The sequence below is a fragment of the Streptopelia decaocto genome (assembly GCF_964273445.1).
Source record: "Streptopelia decaocto genome assembly, chromosome: 14".
Classification (NCBI taxonomy): domain Eukaryota; kingdom Metazoa; phylum Chordata; class Aves; order Columbiformes; family Columbidae; genus Streptopelia; species Streptopelia decaocto.
The window spans coordinates 4614562-4630787 of NC_138669.1; the positions used below are offsets into that span (position 1 = coordinate 4614562).

Here is a 16226-nt window from a genome sequence, read left to right on the forward strand (position 1 = left end):
CTAGCTCTGCATGAAGAGGTGGAAGTTGGTCCTGGTGAACTCCTGATGGATGCTGTCAAGTAATTTGTCTGAGTCCTGGGGGACATCCGAGAGAACTGGCTGTCTCAGGATGAAGCTCTGCTCTGGGGTGTAGGTGAAGGTGAATGAGCTGGAGTAGATGAGGCCATCGTCTCTGATCAGCAGGAGCGGGACTGTGATGGGGTATCGCAGCCACCTCCAGTCACGGCTGAAGGCTGAGACGTCGGGGACGACGCACACAAGGGACTTGGGGCTCCTGGGAACAATGCAGGAGAGGAGAATGTGAGCCAGCATGTCTTCTCCAGCCTGGAGCTCAGTGTGAAGCTGCTTGCTCATTTGCAGCCCCCCGATGTCCCTGTGTCCCCTACCCACTGCCATCCCCAGGCTGCAGCCAGGGCAGAGAGCAGGCACACCCAGACTCGCCCCTGCCTCTCCTGGCCACGCTCGTGGTTGGTGCTGCAGAACAGGCAGTGCGAGAGCTCCCGTCCCCGAGATTGGCAGCCACCTCCCTCCAAGAGTTGCCTAAACCCACCTACCATTCCCTACCTGCTCCCCAGCCCCCCCAGCTGTGTTACCTGTACATTGTCTCTGCTTCCACGTCTCCAAACCAGACCTTGAGGTGTGTGTGGAAATACTCCCCCTGCACCTCCAGCATGGCCACGTCCCCGCCACCTGTGAGCTGTGCCGGGCAGAGCACATGGCAGCGTGTTACAGGGTGGAATGACCCAGACTCCTTCTCCCGCAGGATGCTCTGCCCGTGTGTCCCATGTCTGCCACAGCGGTCCAGACCCAGGCATTCCCACAGCATCCCAAAACCAGGAGATACTGAGCATGGGTGGAAGGGCTCAGCAGCAAGAGCCGCGATGGAGGTAGGTGATGGAGAGGCAGGGGTGGCCCGTGGCTGGCATGGCGCGTACCTGCAGCGCAGCGATGAGCGGCACTGGGCTGACGGGCTGGCGGACGCAGGCCAGGCTCTCGCTGAACGTGTACTCCACCGTCTCAGTGCCGATGATGGTCCAGCACGAGCCGTCATTCAGCAGCTCCCGGTTGGCTTCCTTTGGGCAAGGAGATGCCTGTGGAGAGTGTCACAGCTCCAAACACACTGCAGGGGACTGGGGCCAGGACACCTGGCTTCTGCCCCCGCCCAGTGACTCAGTGCCTCTGCTTTTCCTTGCTGCCTGTGCAAAGACCTCAGTGATGATGTCCCCACTGAAGCAGGCAAGCTGGAAGCAGATAGCTTTGCAGTGATTCTGACCTTAATTTGGATGAAACCCCCTTCACTGGAAGACCCCTCCTGGTGATATGTTCCCCAGCCCGCGGCAACATGAAGGAGCTCACAGAGATAACGTGGAGCACCCCGGGGTCCTCACCCCCTCCTCACGCTGCCGTACCTGGAACTGGATCACTTTCTCCATGGAGAGACACAGGTACATGCGGTCACTGCCCTGGAACTGGAAGGCGCATTTGTGGAGCTGGGAGATGGGCTCGTCCACGTCCAGCATGGCGTACTGCTTCGTCACCTTCCGGATGATCTGCGGGGCGGCAGCGTCATCCTGAGGATGGCACCCATGGCTCGGAGGCACAGAGCAGCCAGGTCTGTGTGCCTGACACCTGCAGGGTGGGGGCTTACCAGGGGGGGCAGGGTGATGCCGGTGGCCGTGCAGACCAGCTGGACCACGGATCCGTAGCGGATGTACCCTTCCCGCAGGGAAAACTCACTGTGGGCGCTGGGCTCGTCAGCTTGCAGGGCAGGAGAGAGGCAGAGTCAGCACCCTGAGCAGGTTACCCTGAGCTGCCTCACTGTGCACAGGTCTGGCCACGCTCTCAGCATTTTCCTACTGCTTTTTCTGCTCTGCAGGTGCTCACTGCTTGGAGAGACCACTGCCCCCTAGGAGCCCAGCATGGGAGAGTGGGAGTGGGATGCGGTACCTCACAGGGACACTGCTGGAGGCAGTGCGTACAGGGATGCTCTAGGGACTGGGATGTGGTACCTTGCAGGGACGCTGCCAGAGGCAGTGTGCGCAGGGATGCTCTGGAGACTGGGATGCGGTATCTCTCAGGGACACCACCGGGGGCAGTGTGCACAGGGATGGCCTGGGCTCTGGCCTCTTCCAGGCAAGTCACTTGCATGGATTTGTGAACCTCCATTCTGGTACCGCTCTTGCTGTCCCAGTCAGAGCCTGTGCGCTCTCAGGGCCTGATGTTAACCCTCAAAGCCAGTGGGAAATAGCTGTCCGCCCCAGAGATAGCCCAGGAGCACCAGGCAGAGGTGAGACCTGAGCCAGATTCCTGCATGCCCAGGTTAATTCCCACCCCTTTTACCCCAAGAAGTGGCTTTGCAGGAGGGGACAGCCCGTGCTGCAGGCATGGCTGATGTCAGCTGTTGGCAGCCCCATGAGGCTCCTTACCCAGGTGGAGGGTGAAGGCTGCCCACTGCCTGGCGCTGGCGATGAAGGCTCCCCCCTCCACGGACAGGTAGCGGGTGCTGACGGTCTGGGAGCGCAGGCGGTTGAAGAGCGAGACTTTGGAGCCCGAGGAGATGCAGACTGCAGGGAGACGTGGCTGGGTTAGCGTTTGCTGGCTCTTTGTGTGGCTTGAACTATGGCTTTTGCCAAGCCAAGGGAGGACAAGTCTTGGTTACTCGTGTAACCAGCCTGGCAGGGGCTACCACCCCCCTCGCTGCCGTTCTCTGTATGTGAGGACCAGCCCAGCTGGGCTGTTCCAAGGTGGGCAGCACATTAGCATCACGCCTCATGGTGCGTGAAGCCTTCAGAAAAGAGACATCAGAATCACAGAATGGTTTGGGTTGGAAGGCACCTTAGAGATCATGCAGTTCCACCCCCTGCCATGGGCAGGGACACCTTCCACTAAACCAGGCTGCTCAAAGCCCCATCCAGCCTGGCCTTGAACACTTCCAGGGATGGGGCCTCCACAACTTCCCCGGGCAGCCTGGTCCAGCGCCTCACCAGCCTTATGGTGAAGAATTTGCCCACATACATCCTCTTTTGAGTGTATCCATTGGTGCTGGGTCCAGCCTGGATCACTCCAGAGCCCTCAGGGAGAATCCCTGGGCTTGCACCCACTTTCCTCCCCATAGACCCATCCCCGTACACACGGTCTGTGTTCTTCAGCGACTGCTTCTTCTGTGAGGGCTTGGAGATGACCTTGATCAGCTTGCTGTGGAAGGTGCCGATCTCCTGCCCGTTGCTGAAGAAGAGCTTCAGGACCAGACGGAAATGCTTGCGCTTGTCGGCATCCGAGATGTACAGCGCCTTGGCACAGCTGAATCCCTGCCGAGGGCAGAGAGGGGCTGTGGGCAGCGCCAGCCCAGCCCCGCCAGCCTTCCTCACCCTCCTTATCCTCCTCACCGCCCTGCAAGGACATAATAGCGCCCTTTCAAAGAGCCTCGGGTTCATTTAAAGGGGGAAATGACCAGAGATGTTATTACAGGTGGAATGAAGAGCTGGGGATCAGCAGAGGCTTTATTTACACCGGGGGCAGAGAATTCCTCATGGAAATGACTGTTCACGTGTGATTTATCCCACATAACATGAGAAATCGCCCTGGGTTTACGGTTTCCCCACCATCCTGGCCGATACGCTGTGCCTTAGCAGCAACCCAAGCACTGCAAACAAAGGCTCTTTTTGTAAGGTTTCTGGCCCTGCTCAGACCCTGCGCTCTTCGGGAACCCTAGATAATACTTATTATTATTTTTTTAATTTATTTTTTTTTCCCCTTATCAAAAGATGCCACATCTTTACTGAAGCTCTTGAACTTTGGGATTGACTTTTTTCAGTTTATCTGCAAATGGAAGATAGGACTTTCATTTTGAGATAAGCAACAGTGTTGCTCATTGGGAGAATGTACTGGGGCTGAGGTGAGCTGCCAAAAATTGCACAGCTCCCTGCCATGGGGCTGTGGACCTGAAAAGATGGTGCTGAAGAAAGACGGAGCTCTTTGCAAGGTGGGCGAGTGGGGAGTGATGGCTGGGAAGAAAGGACCATGGCATCTGGAGGAAGGGGATGATGTGACATCCCAGGGTGTGGGGTGACACCAGGGGCAGCACAGCCCCCGTATGAGCAGGTTCCCCACAGGGTGTCACTGCACAGCCCCCAGGGAGCATCAGGCTTTACCTTTGCGTCCGGCTGCTCCTCAAAGCTCAGCTTCTGGGTCTCCATCAGGCTGCTGCCCATGCTGTCCAGCCCCATGTACCCGCACACCCGAAAACTCGCCTCTCCCAGGTCGCCGGCTGGAAGGAACAAGGAGAAACACCCTCCAGCCCCTGCGCAGGTACAGCTGTGGGCTCGGCTTCTCCTGGTGCGATGGGGTGGCCAAGGCTCCAGTCCCCACTGGGTCTGGACCACAGAGGTCTCAGCCTCATGGGGGAAGAGGATTTTGGGGGCAAAGATAAAATAAATGGGGTCACTGTCTCTTTTGTGGAGGCGAAGGGCAGCTCTCCGTGGCATGGGGAGGAACAAAAGGTGCAGGGTTGCCACCCGGCGCTTACCTTTTATCTGCTCCTGCTTTAGCTTCCATCCCGGCCCACTCAGGTAAACACAAGGTGGAGGGCAGAAAAACCTACAGAGACAAGAGGATATGTTCTTACCGCACTCCAGCACCCCGAAAAGATGCTCCAGCATGGCTGCACTGAGAGCAGAGACCTTCGCCTGGGGATCACCAGCACCAGAAGCAACCCTGTGTCCTGAGAGGTATGTGGGGCTGGGGACACCCTGGCTGGGGGCGACAGGCAGGGCTGGCTGGGAGGGCTGTCTCAGCCTCCCTGTCCTGTGCTGGTGCTTCCAGCTGCAGCATCTGGGCAGCTGCCACATCTGGTGGTGCTGCTGGTGGCCACGAGCCCACAGGACGGCCCCAGGAGAGGAGGACAGGGTGCTTTGCGCCCCCCTGACCTGAGCTGAGGAGGGATCGGGCCCCCACCTCTGTCTGCCCGCCATGTGGGAGTTATAGCAGGTTGGGAACAGAGTTTGCATTCACAGCCAGGTTCAGAGCCCAATGCAAATAAATCTATAGCCAGAGTTTTGGAAACCTATTTTCCTGTGTTTTATTTGGTTTTCCACTGTCTTTGCATTTGTGTGAATAGTGCAAATTCATCCTTTATTGCTACTGGGTAAAGCATTAGCAGAGAAAACACCAGTGCAAGGGGTTGGATATTTCAGAGCCCTAAAATCCTGCGTACACATTTATTTAAACAAGTCATCCACGGTACGGTCCCCTGGCTCCCACCATGAAAGAAAACAGCGCCAGCACCTTTAAGCTTTAACCTGGGAGCTCTGTGCTGTTTTTCTCTCCCTCTCCACACCGGGCATCTGAATTTCACACTCATCCCTTGCACAGGGTCAGGATCAGGGGGAGGAGGGGGCTGTCCCAAAGGCTCAGCCATGGGGGGGGGCTTCCCTCCTGGTTGGGAGACCCAGTCCCAAAATAAAACCTTGACCTGTGGAGCAGCAGCCCCTGGGTGTGATGAGGACTTTGTGGGCACAGCCAGCCCAGCCTGGAGCTGTCTCCTGGGGTCGCTGGGCTCTGGGGGAGGTTATGCCTTAGGGGTAGAGCTTGTCCCCTCAGAGCTACTCCACACTCGGTAATAACGGAGCATTATTTATATCACAAGGATTAATGGGGGAATAATTACATTACAGTGCCACAGTCTGACGTCACTGCCCACGAGTAGCAATTTTGGAGATTCAAGCCAGAACCTCAAGGTGTTTTTGCAGTGCGGAAAGGATTTTCAAAAATAGTAGGTGTTTGGAGACCGTGGGTACTGAGGGAAACGCCCCAGTCCATGCTGTGGCTGTTCAGATTTTAAGACAAGATTTCCAGAGCACTCAAAATTCTAACACTCCCTTTTCTTCATCTTTGTAATTTCATTCTTGGGAGGTAAGATTTTGATAATTAATTTCCTTCTTTTACTTCATCTTCCTGATCTCCAGGACTTCACAGGCGGAATCTAACCACTAGGCATGTCTAACTGGGATGGGTTAATATCCTTCTTGTGCTAGTTCATGAAGCCTAAACGATAGTTTTGGATGCAAAGAGGTCACGAGTGGATGGAGAGGGGATGTGTCAAATCATTTGCTTCACCAGCTTAGATTAGAGAAATGTAGCAAGGCTGAAATCGAGCTTTAGGTAGCTGGGTTTGGAAGTGGCTGTTGGAGAGGCTGGAGTGATCTCCTACCTTTTTTCATTGCCATATGACTTCTGTGCAACCTTGGCGTGCAGTATCAGCACCGTCTGGTCTGCCGGCAGCTGCAGGTACCTCCGCACGCTGTCTCGGAGCGGGTTGGTTTGGTACGGGTTGGATCTGCAAGACAGAGGTTCCTTAGTCCTGGAACACCAGAACTGGGAGCTCCCTCTGTGTCCAGACTGATGGGGTGCAGAGGTTGGACCGGGGTTCCCACCAGAACACACTGGAGCCCAAAGAGCATCTCAGCTGCTGCAAGACCAGGGTTGGCACTGAAAAATGTGAAGTTTGGATAACTGAATAGTTGCTTTGTGGGTTTTCAATCAAATACACACACAATCAAACACTAAGACCCGAGGGAATGGCAGGAAGATGTGCTGGGGAGGGTCAGGTTGGACATGAGGAAAAGGTTCTTCACCCAGAGGGTGCTGGACACTGAACAGGCTCCCCAGGGAGGTGTCACAGCCCCAAGCCTGACAGTGTTGAAGAAGAGAACTGGACAATGTCCTCAGACACACGGTGTGAACTGTGGGGTGTCCTGTGCAAGGACAGGAGTTGGACTTGATGATCCTTGTGGGTCCCTTCCTGCTCAGGGCATTCTATGATCCTATGACTATGGGTATAGCTCTTAAATGCACATTTCTAAGATTTCTAGTCCCATGTGATGGTGGCAGTGCTCTAATCGATTATTAATTTGTTTTTCCACCTGATGGGCTTCTTGCTGGATGGCTTTTGGGTGATTAGGGAAAGGATGCTGCTGAGACGTGAGCGCAGCTGGGGAGGAGCTGCTTCTTGGCTTCTGCAGGGGCTGTTGGGTGAAAATAGTAGCATTTTTCTCTGATACCTAAGAAGTAGGTGTTTTCACTGATTGTTTCTGCTCTATTAACTAGAAGGAGTTCCCATGCACCCGGCATTTAACTCTGTTAATTTAGTAAGTTGGGCGTCAACCAGCTACAGAGAGATGAGGTGGATCTGAGCCCGAGGTGCCCTGATTAAAAGCTTCATTCCAGCCTCTCTATCTACTGAATGGTTTCTATCTTTGCACAGCCAAAGAGATCCTGTAAGAAAGTTATTTGGTCTTTTTCCATCATGGCAATCTGCATTTGCCTTGCTCCTGTGCTGCCAAGCAATAGTGTGATTTCAGCTTTGATCCACCTTTGCAGATCATCTAAAACCACCGATTGGGAAACTCTCTGCTGAAGTTTTTGTTTGCTTGTTTTTACAGAAGTACTGGCTGTGATCAGGATAAATGTGGAAACAGATTGAGGAAAAGGCTGCCCATTGGCCTGACCTTGGCTTCTTTTACACTACTACAACACGGTGAAAAGTGAGCGCTAAACCTTGCTGGCTCCATTCAGTAGTATTTTGCCCTCATTTTATCAGAGACAGCGGCCACAGAGAGGGGAGAACCAGGCTGGGTGCGTGATTTTTTTCCTGGCGAGTCTCATTGTTCGGTATTCAGTGCAAAACGAGGAGTGCAGCTTTGGGTCCTTGCTTGTGTCCCCGCGGTGGGAACACACGCTCCATCCCTGTCACCGTCACCCACCAGCACGGGTGTGCTCGCCAGTGCCCATCCGCATAGCTCATGGTCTGTCTGGGAAGCACCGATCCCCGCCAAGCTGCTGGAGGAACCCATTAACCCAGCACAGAGCGAGCAGCAGGGAGTGTTCAGGAGCAAATTGCCAAAGCCTGGGGATTAAGACGTGTGCTGACAGCGTGGCCGGCAGCAACGCCTGCTCCGCAGAGCCTCCCGGGGCACCGGCTCGGGGCAGGGCCAGGCTTGTGCAGGTACCGCTGCTCCCTGCCATCCGTACGTAATACCAGAGGCACGTGGGTTACAGCCCCGAGCTGATTAAAGGGCCTTCTGGAATAATAATCCACATGCTATTTACTGCTTAAAGTGGGAATGTTCATCCCAAATGCAGGTAAACAGACTGTAGTTCTTCAGATTTGATGTCTAGCTGGAGGATCGACTACCTAGAAACTTGTTTGTCCATCTTCTGCAGCCATTGCCTTCCAAATTTTGAGGCTAAATTGTTTCAGTTGACGCACTTCTGAACAGTGCTCACCATTCTGCCCATAGAGGCGACCACCCAGCATCCATCATCTGGTTCAAATTTACCTTCAGAGAGTCAAAGGGCTATTGCTAAGCAGCTCAATGTACCCACTTGGCTCCTTCTGGCACCTACAGCCTCCTCAGGATTACAGGGAATTATTCACTCCTTCTGACATTTATTATATTAAATTATTAAAATGCTTTGATTGTAGTGCAGTGTTAGTTCAGTGTCATGTTAGCAGCATGGCACGGGCCGGGCTCTTAGAGCTCAGGTTAAAAGCCTCCTTTTCAGAGCCTGAGGTCTCAGCTGGGACTCGCCTGCTCTCACACACAGTTGGGCATTATGTGGGAGCAAGGGGGGAGCCACCACCTTTCTCCTACACTGATTTTTGTAAGCCTTTCCTTCTCCTGGCTCCGCAACGCTTACTGCCGAGGCTTTTTCCTCGCTTTAGATCAGGATGTGCCTCAGGAGAGGCTGTGACACCCTTTGAGGTGCATCTCCGGGTGGCTGTGCCCTGGTGTGGGGGAGACCCAGGGCACCCGTGGGTGTTTGCCAGCCGTGGCCGTGTCACTGTGCCCTCTTCCATGGGAAAGGAAGCAGAAAAGGAGGAGAGCCCTGTGTGGGCATGCAGGGAACCCATGCAGGCGCTGAGAGGCTTTGGTGGGGTCAGGCCCTGCAGTCACATTGCTGATTTTAGGAGCAATGTTTTAGGAGCAATGTTTAACACCATAGCTGAAAATTAGCCCTCGCCTTGCTAGCAGCAAGCGTGGGGGTCTCAATCAGCGCTTTGTTCTGCCTCCAGCCGGGAAAAACATTTTCTCCTTCCTGGGTGCCGGTGGGTCGGGCAGGGCTGTGCCTTCCTGGCCGCAGAGCCCTGCAGCTCAGGTGTCCTGCCTTTCTCTGGAGCTGCCGCCCTTGATGACCACTCCGCCACAGACATGGCTCCCACTGGTGTCACAGACACGGGAGAACCCAGCCAAGGGGCCTTTTCAGCTCAGCCTGCCCCTGCCACTGGGTTGCATGTCCTCACTGAGACAGCCACGGCGTGGGATGTATCCTGGTCCCTACATCACCACCTGCTTGGCCAGGGCATATCGGGCCGGGAAGTCCCACAGCACCCCATGTGAGCACCCTTGGGTGAGTGCAGGAGCAGAAAAGGCACTTTATGGGCACCAGGAGAAGTGAACTGCCTTTGCACTGCTGCTTTCCAGTTCACCAACATTCACCGGCTCAGCCTGCAGAGCAAGGGATACAGTTTTTTGGTCCCCTGGGAATGAAAGTACCTGACTCAGGAGACCAAAATACGATCCCGGCAGCTATTGTTTAGGAACTGGGACTTCGAATCAGCTCTTTATACAAGAACTTTAACTCATGGTAACACTGTCCTTGAGTGCAGGTAACACTGAATTCAAGTGCAGAGATGTAATTTGCTGCTTTTCCCCCACAAAGGAGCTGCCGTTTGCCTCGCTCAGGAGATGGCTGCCCCGCAGCTTGCTGGGGACTTGCTGCCACAGAGGATAATTGTTCTTTGTTGGGCTTGGGGAAACCAAATGTCCTAACTAAAAACATCCATTTTAGAGGTCTGGGCTATATTTTGTACAGAGCAGGGGAGAAAATGCCTGCAGTGCTCTTGGGTATGGAGTCAATGCAATGTTTATGCAACAGGAAAAGCCATTAGAAATCACAGAAATGAGAAGCCTGCAGTTTCTGGCTTCCCTCATTTTTCAATACCTCCTTTAATCCAGACCAACCCAACCCACAAGCCCTTGTATATGCATGGGTATTTATAAATCCTATATTTTCCTTGCTGCACACACAAGTGAAATTCAGCCTTTTCTGGATTGGGGGATTTATCGACCACACCAACGGCAAACACCAGCTGAGGGCAGGAAGCACGACACCCCTGTGGCCGTGAGCTCTGGGGGACACTGGGGGCCAGCCGGGGTGGTCACCTCGGGCATGTTCCAGGCTGCCCTGCCCCAGCAGCACCAACACCCTCAAAATCCCCAAGTTTGGTAATGCAGTATTGGCTTGCCTGCTAGAAAATTCAGATAAAGTGGTGATTTACTGTGGTGTCCTTTCTTTGTTCCTCATGTAGCCGTTGATGTCAGTGCAAAGAGGAAGGAAAGCGCTGTTAAAGCACTAAAACACAGTCCTATAAAGCGCTAAAGGTGGTTCCTGCCACCACTAGACTGACATAAGTGCAGAGAAGAGATGGAGGGCTGGGAAGGCCTGTTCCAAGGTGTCTAAGAAGCCTCTACTGATGATCTCCATTGCTATATGCAGGCAGATCAGTTGGGTCTCTTGCTTGAAGCTCAGCCTGAGGCTCTACAGCCCTCAGAGCTCTGTTTTGCAGCTCCCTGGTTCAACCCGCACCTCCCCACACTGCAGCCACGACCTGCAGAGCTTCCTAGACTCCCAGGGCACCACCGTAGCTCAAATGGACATTAAGCTTGGAGTCTCCTTTTCCCAGGACCTGCTGAGTTTATGGGGCTTCCCAAGTGCATTCCCACCGCAGGAGAAGATGAAAGAAAGGAAAAAGAAAAAAAAATAAATAAAAAGGAAACAAAAAAGAAAGAGAAGAAGAAAAAGAAGAATAAAAAGAAGAAAAAGGAAAAAAAAGAAAAAGAAAAAGAACAAAAGCGCCTCTGCCTGGCGGATGCTCCCCGGGCAGACGGGCTGTGGCGGCCCCGGGCCGGGCAGCGCTCGCTGCCGCCGGACACCTCCGGCGATCGCCGCTTCCACCTGCGCGCAGCTCCCGCTCGCCCGTGGGCACCTGCACGGACACGGCCCGCGGGGCGGGGGCAGGTGGGACCCCGCGGACACCCCCACGTCCCCTCAGCCCCCCCAGCGCTGCCCCGGGGCCGGGCCCGCCCCGCCGCCCCCCCTCGCTCCCCCCGCCCCGTTAAATACCGCGCCGGCCCCGCCGCCTCCCAGCGCTGCCGCCGCTCCGCGCAGCTCCGCGCCCGCCCTACCTGAGCAGCTCCGCGGGTGAGTGCGGGGGCTCCGGGGGCTCCGCCGGCCCTGCGGGAAGGGAAGGGAGAGGAGGAGGAGGAGGGTGAGCCCGGCCCCGCGGGGCTGAGCTGCTCTGCTGCCGCGGGGACCGGCAGCCTCCGGGGGGCTTTCCGTTGGAGCAGCGATCCTGGGCGTGAGGAGCAGAAAGCAAAGCCGGGGCGTGGAGGGGGGAGGAAGAGCAGAGCCTTTGACATGGGTTTTATTCTGGAGGCCTCCCGAAGCCCCCCCGTCTGTGTGCTCTTGTGCCCCTGCAGCGGGGCCAGCGGTTGCCCTCCCGAGTGGCCGGGCTGGGCGGTGTGTTTGGGTGGACACGGTACCCCCCTCGATCTCTCAGGGGCTGTGTGGAGGATCTAAACTCTTCTCCACGGTCGGGATGGCGCGGTTTGCAGTCTGCGTGCTCTGCTCACCTTTTGCCTAGCTTTTGGGCAGGTTCCTGCTTATACAATAGGAGATCTCTTTTAGCAGAGAATAATAAGGTCGGGTACACCTGGGCAAGGCGCGCTGAGCAATAGGAGATCAAGATCCTGCACAAAGATAAGCTTAAAAGTGTGCCCTAAGTTAGTTACGCACTGTTTCTGCACGACTGGAAAATTTGGTCTATGCATACCCATAAATATGTTTGCACAAGCAATCACACACCTTTGACTTAGAATTCCTACAATTTCCCAGAAAAATTAGCTTTGGGCACTTTTGTTCCAAGCAATTACGTGGGAAAACTTGTTTGGAAAATCGGATTATTCTGCACTCATCGTATTTGTGCTGACATGCAGCCGTCCGAGATAAGTGGAGCTGAGCAGATACGTGATGTGTTGGTATGTGCTCCGCTGAGGCTTCCCCCCTCGTTCGGCCAGGACAGCCTTTGGTGCGGTGCAGAGAGCTGCTGAATCTGTCCGGGAGTCAGGGCTCTGGAGCGGGAACGGGTGTTGGTGATGAGGCCAGCACAGGAATGGGACTGTCCTGCTCCCAAGGAAGCCACCACGTGTGTGCAGTGGGACTGGGATGGGACAAGGACTCCGACAGAGGAACCTGTTCAGAGCCCTGGCTTGGAAACAAGGCACACAATGTTACCTCTTTTGCTTAAACCCTGATTTTTGCTTCAGTCAAGCCCAGTTTATTTATAAAGTTACTATGAAGTCATCCCTGCGGGACTCTCTGTAGTGTCTCTTGATAGTAAATAATAGGATTTTTCTTTCTCAAAGAACAATTACTCACAGGTAGTGAGTGTGCAGGTTCTCGGGAATGAGTAGAAACTGCATTTCACAAGCAGATTCTTGTGATCTCTTCAGGGATTCATTAGACTGGCATTTGGTATCTGCAAAAAGTGTGTGTGGGGAAGTCTGCTCTCAGATCTCAGCCCTAATGTGCTCTCAGATCTCAGCCCTAATGTTTGCCACCAGGATGTGGATAAATTTGGCCTCGTCCAGAATACAAACTCCCATCTGGAAGGCATCCAAGAAATTTTGGTATTTGTAGTAAAACAACAATTTCTGTCGAAGCAGGCGGGTATTGCTGCATCTAACTGGAAAAAAGCTGTTGTTGATTTCTTTGGAAGTTGTAGCTGTATTTTTTTTTCCTGAGGAATTAAAGAAATTTGACATTATTAGTACAAGATGGGCTCGGGAGCTGCCCTTGTTCTCGATGGTAGAGAACAGAAAAGACGAAGCCAATAAGGCAGCCTGCTGTAGGCAATCTGTGGTCACAGAAGATGTTTGTGCTCTGATTGCCCATAAGGTAGCATTTCCCTTGAGGTTGGCATCAGGGATTGAAGGTTTTCAAGAGAAGCCTTTGTTTAAACATCTTTAAAATTTCCAATAGGGGCCCCTTTGTTCACTTTCCGAGCCGTGTGCCTGCCTTGTTAAAAACTCAGTGCTCATAAAATGCCATTTACAAATGCTTGATGAATAGGGCTTAGACCTGGAGGAGGAGAGAAGTAGTTTGTATCTACATGCACATGTGAATTGCAGACAAGCCCTACTGCGAATGAATAAATGAGACTTAGAAAAAACACACACACAAAAAAAAGAGTGGTGCCTGTAAAGAAACATATAAAAATCAGCCACTCCTGCAGAACCAGTCAGTGCCCCTTGTGCCAGATGTCACACGCGTTTGCTCCAGCTGTGCTGGGAGGCTGAGCGGCTCCTTGTCATTACCTCTCAGTAATCGTGTTTTCTCCACTTTGGGCCCAGACAGTAGCAAATTGATCACTTGGGCTCTGTTGGCATACCTTCAGGTATCGAGTAGTGTTGGTAGCACTTAGAAGGCTTTGTTCCCTCTCTCGTCTTGGCTGAATGTAAAGAGTTTAAAACCAGCGCTGTTAAAGCAGGGGAGGGTGTGGGTGTGTGTTCAGGAGACTCGGAGACTGGGGCTCAGTGTTTCCATGTGGGATGCCCCTGGGCTGCTGTGATCCTGGGTCTGAAGCTTTTCTAGTTGTCGGGCAGTGTGTCCTTCCCATAATTTTTCTTTGGAGGTCGGATCCTTCTTCCCCAGCAGGTTTCTGCCTTTGCCCGTGTCTGTTTTTCTGCAAACTTCTGGTGGTTTGCAAGGCAAGCCCTTGGTTGCACACAGGGATCCACATGGCCCCTCTGGTGCCCATCAGGGAAATCCACTGGGATCAGCTGCAGTCCCTTGCAGAGGGGCGGCAGTAATTTGATCTCTTTCCAAACTTCAGCCTTTCCATCTCTGGGCTGTGTCATGGTGCCAGTGTGTCAAGTTTTGGAGTCTTTCAGTTGTAGTCTGCAGACCCATAGGAGTCCATGGTCTACAGCAAGAGTCAGTAGGAACAGATCTATTGACAGCAGAATTAGCCCACTGTACAAGAGTCTGTGTCTTGGCTGGAAAATTAGCAGGGTCCACGAGCTGAAAAGGATGGAAAACCCCTGCCTGTGGGTATTCAGAGCTCCTAAGCTTGCAGCTGGACTTGGATGGCTTCCCCAAAGTGTCACATTGGACCCTTCATTCTTTTTCTCTTTTCACAGCATCTTGCTTTGGCTTTACCAGTACCACTCAGGATGAGAGTGACACAAGCATTTCAGTCTGTGCTCAAATGCCAGGCAGCAATCCCACTAACGCTCCTCCATTTCGCTCTCCCAGTCATCTGCTGAACCTCTCGTGTCAAGCTATTGAGGCAGATCGTGGACCAAGAGCAGCTGCCCGCTGCCCAGGTTCCCTAAAGCACATCTGGACGTTCCCTTGTCTGTCTGAAGTGCCCTTGTTTGACCCCGCTGGGTCTGTGCCCTCATCCCAGGATGCAGGTGGGAGAGCCAGCCTGGCTCTTGGCTCTGCCACAAGCTTCCCACAGCCACGAGCAAGTGGCTTTGACTCTCCTGGTCTGTGTTTCCTCATGCCATGCTGTAGGACTCGCCTTGGAGAGCTTAATGAGATACAAAAGACTCAGTGAAGCAACCTCAGACTGTTCCCTGATCTCTCCTGGAAGCAAAGACCTTGTAGGCACCTTTGGCAAGGACTCAGTAAATGCAACAGAATTAGATGATTTCAACTAGTTGCTCACAGGTTGACCAGAAAGGGCTAATCCCACACAGGGGTGAGGCTGAGGCCAAGTGGTCCTCAGCCATGGCCTCAGGTGGCTCTCACAGGAGGTTTCTGTGCAGCATCTGGGTGTGCTGACACAGCATGATGCTGAGAAACAAGGGTCCCCAAGGCCCCTGCTCTTCAGTGTGGGCAGAAGTGAGGCCACAGGGCACTGCAGTGCTGGTAGATGTTCTTCTCTAGTGCATCTCCTATGGGCTGATGTTGTCCTGGTCCTGGAACAGCAGTTCTGCCGTCATTCTATCAGAGGGACGTGGCAGCTGTGAAGTTAGGTGGGAGTAGTTTCCTTTGCTACCTTTAAGGTTCTCCCTGTGAAAAGTATCTAGACAAAGAATTCAACCGGTTTGCTTTTTTGTCTTGAGGAGGGACGAAAAGTTACTGTGTGCTTTTCTGCAGCCACCAAACACTCCTCGCTTTCTGTTATTTCAATTAAACACATAGCAGAATAGGTAGGATAAAGGGGAGAGGCGCAAGAATATTCTCCTGGTGTTATTTCCTTATGCCAACACACTGAGTCACGTCTCCAGAGTGAGAAATATGATATAAAGATTTAGAGAAGGAGGTCAGGCAATGAATGTATGATTGCGGGGCTGGGATAGCAGGCGCTCTCTGTGGTTGTCTGTGCCGTGTCAGCTTGCTGGAGGTCAGCTGGGGATATTGGTCCCAGCAGATTTGGGAGACAGACTAGTAACTATCAGTCTCATGGCTTAGAGATACCAGCTCTGCTGCATCAGGAGCTCAGCTGACAAATTCTGCACCAGCCCAGGAGCTGCTCTGGGCCATTTCTCTTTCCTTTGTGGTTGAACATGCATATTTCTGGGAAAAACAAAAAAATGCTCTCTAACACCTTCCTCCCAGAACAAGAACTTGGGCAATGGATTGCTGCCTCAGCTTCTGGATGGCCCAGACCTCCTTTCCTCCAAAGTCTGAAGTCTCTTGGCACAGTTCAGCCGTCCTCCAGGGACCTGTTTGTAGAAGAGCATTTGCTTTTTAAAGAGAGTCAGTAAGGTGGGTCTTTCTCCTCTTGATCACTCTTCATCAAAATCTTAAAGTATTCCAAGATCCCTCCAGTTTTGCTTAGAATACCTGTTAGGAGCAGGGCTGAGTTTGCCTGTCACACAGCTCAGGGGACAATTGCAGCCTCAGGTCTTGAGTGGGACAGAGAGGAAGAGAGAAATGCCACCAGCAGTCCTGAACTAGGAGCCATCTCTTGACATAATTAATTGTGCAAGGAGAACTGGCTGACCATCTGATGTTTTCCTCTTGGCTAGATCTTTAACAAGCGCTTTGAGAGGCCGTGTTTAATTTGCAAGTGAATATGGCATTTATTCTTGCCAGCTGTTGCCGTGGCAGCCCCGGTACCGTGTCTCAGTGCAGAGGCTGGCTGGACATGA

The 16226-nt window shown here is 53.3% G+C and overlaps 2 protein-coding genes across 4 annotated transcripts in view; one reads left to right on the plus strand and one right to left on the minus strand.

The window, feature by feature from the left end:
* On the minus strand, positions 1–14363 carry RBPJL (recombination signal binding protein for immunoglobulin kappa J region like; the record flags this gene model as incomplete). The annotated part of the gene is made up of 12 exons (XM_082065769.1): positions 1–274; positions 594–697; positions 936–1091; positions 1410–1550; positions 1649–1758; positions 2427–2564; positions 3134–3308; positions 4152–4267; positions 4526–4596; positions 6209–6334; positions 11247–11295; positions 14354–14363. The coding sequence occupies 12 exons, from the start codon at positions 14361–14363 to the stop codon at positions 1–3; spliced, it is 1470 nt and encodes a 489-aa protein (XP_081921895.1).
* The window catches only part of MATN4 (matrilin 4), a 25220-nt gene continuing 13210 nt past the window's right edge, over positions 4217–16226 (plus strand). The window contains exons 1-2 of one of the 3 annotated variants that reach the window (XM_082065098.1): positions 4217–4308; positions 4548–4727. The gene's annotated coding sequence lies outside the window, so the exon portion shown is untranslated. Of the gene's footprint in view, positions 4309–4547; positions 4728–11131; positions 11263–16226 lie in introns of those variants that run through there. The other 2 variants (XM_082065097.1, XM_082065099.1) reach the window with 2 other exon arrangements.